General features: G+C 41.1%; 1 protein-coding gene across 1 annotated transcript in view; it reads right to left on the reverse strand.

Moving 5' to 3' along the window:
• Positions 1-2,397, reverse strand: part of LOC101856227 (neuronal acetylcholine receptor subunit alpha-10) — a gene marked incomplete at its 5' end in the record, with an annotated part of 71,607 nt that overhangs the window by 13,119 nt on the left and 56,091 nt on the right. The window contains 1 exon segment of the mRNA XM_035973999.1: positions 1,070-1,180. Within this exon segment, the coding sequence (XP_035829892.1) occupies positions 1,070-1,180 (111 nt within the window).

The following is a 2,397-nucleotide window of genomic DNA, read 5'->3' on the forward strand; positions in this document are numbered from 1 at the left end:
GTTACTTTATCGACGTATCCCCAGGTACTTTCGAAGGCAATTGCATAATCGACAACGGCCTTTCTGTATTGTATGCGTTGTTAGAAACAAAATGGTACGATTCGATTGCTCGAACCTGCCATTATGATCGAAAGCTAGTCTAACTCTGTCATCATTGTATGCGTGGCGTTGGGTGTACTTCATTCCGTATTGCGCGCGGGGGTGTATGCATGAAGGTATGTCTGCATGTATGCCGGAATATATGTATGCAGGAAGGATCGGTGGGTGTGTGTGTGGTGGGTGTGGTGTGAGATGGACTTAAGTATGGCATCAATTAATGTATTTCGGTACGTATGTAGCTATGCAGGAAGTTATGTACGGTATAAAGGTAGGTATGTAGTAATTAATGTATGTAGGTATGTATGTATGTATGTATGTGTGTATGTGTGTGTGTGTATGTATGTGTGTATGTATGTATGAATGTGTGCATGTTTGTTTTGTGTTACGACTCAATAAAAGCATACAATTTGAATCGGGGGGGGGGGGGGGGGTTCAGAGGAATAGGCTTTCTTTGGTCTACGTAACCCGACGTATAAACAGACAGCAACATACATAAAACACAGCCAGCAGTACAAAATACCCCATCTGGTCACCCAACCAGGAGAGTGACTGCAGCGGACTTATTATTGCGCAAAGTGACCGCAAAGTAGAGCTGGGAGGTTAGGTTCCCGGTTATTGAAAGCTAGGAATCGTAGGAATCTACTCCGAACCCAATTACTTTCTTTCAAATGATGTGATTTCTTCGGGTGGTTACCTGCTGGTTGGCTCCGAACATCTTCAGGGTTTATGGTAACATTGCTTTCGGAACACTACGAAGCATCAACTTTAAAAAAAAATAATTTTAAAATATAGAAGAAGATTTTAATGATCAAAGTAACTGGTAATCGTTGGTTTACGTAAACAGGAGTCGGAATTTTTCTTACGTAGCATTAATCGTGGAAATCGGTTCCGGAATCGATCCTAAGCCCAGCTCTACCGCAAAGTGTTTAAGTCGAAACACACCTGAGTGTCAAATGGGAACATAAGTACATTGAGCTTGCACATAGATTTGATGACCACAGGAAGCAGTGAGGTCACTCGCCCGGTACTGTACACATTGATTCTGTAGGCATCCATGTCGTTACCGAGCTTCGATTCAGCACTGTAAAAAAAATATAAAAAATAAAGTGCATGAAAGTCTCAAGACAGCGGATGCATTTCGTTCCAAGTGGGTTGGGACAGAGGGGAGGGGGGGGGGGGTGGGAAGACGGTAGGAGGTAGGAACAAAATAGAAATAATGATGATATCGATGGTGTAAATGATAGTAGTAGTAGCAGTAGTAGTGGTATTAGTAGTAATTGTCGTAGTAGAGGTAGCAGTAGCAGTATTAGTAGTATTCATCGTCGTCGTCGTAGTAGTAGAAGTAATAATAATAACAATGATAATAATAATAATAATAATAATAATAATAATACTACTACTACTACTACTACTACTACTACTACTACTACTACTACTACTACTACTACTACTATGATAGTTTTACTCCTCCTCCTCCTCCTCCTCCTGTTGCTGCTGTTGGTACAACAGGTACTACTAACAGATTTTATGGTCGCTTTTAAGCCCAATTGGGGGCTATTCCGAAAAATCCTGTTTTGAGAAAAACGAAGGTAAAGTTTTTGCCCCATGTTCAGTTTCTTTAAAAGGCAAGGAGGGTTTTCTCTATCATCAAACAAATATACACACCAATGAAACCAAACTTCTCCTATAGGTAGGGCAATATCCACTTTTGGTGTCGGTCAAGATTTCTGAAAACCCCCAAAATCTGGGTTAGCCCGCTTGTCCTTAAAAGCGACCATATGTTGTTGTCGTTTGGTTTCTTTTTTTATTTGAAGAAGTAAGTGCCAGACAATTTCTATTTAAACAGTTCACACTGCTCACAAAGGGAGCAGTTAACCAGCACACTGAATCAATTTCGTGGGGAAATTATTAAACCTTTCGGTTTTTTCCAGTCTCTGTCTGTCTGTCTGTCTGTCAGTCTGTCTCTCTGTCTGTCTGTCTGTCTGTCCGTTCGTCTGTCCGTTCGTCTGTCCGTTCGTCTGTCCGTTCGTCTGTCCGTCCGCCCGTCTGCCCTTCTCTCTCTCTCTCTCTCTCTCTCTCTCTCTCTCTCTCTCTCTCTCTCTCTCTCTCTCTCTCTCTCTCTCTCTCTCTCTCTCTCTCTCTCTCTCTCTCTCTCATAAGGATAATAATAAACAGCATTTATGCTGCGCATTTCCATTCCCTAAAAAATAGTCAATGCGCATTACATTCAAGGATATATAACAATTTTTAATTAGATTCTACTTGACAGGTGTATACATAGAACATTTTATACTTATG

The sequence above is a fragment of the Aplysia californica genome, unplaced genomic scaffold (assembly GCF_000002075.1).
Source record: "Aplysia californica isolate F4 #8 unplaced genomic scaffold, AplCal3.0 scaffold00002, whole genome shotgun sequence".
Classification (NCBI taxonomy): domain Eukaryota; kingdom Metazoa; phylum Mollusca; class Gastropoda; order Aplysiida; family Aplysiidae; genus Aplysia; species Aplysia californica.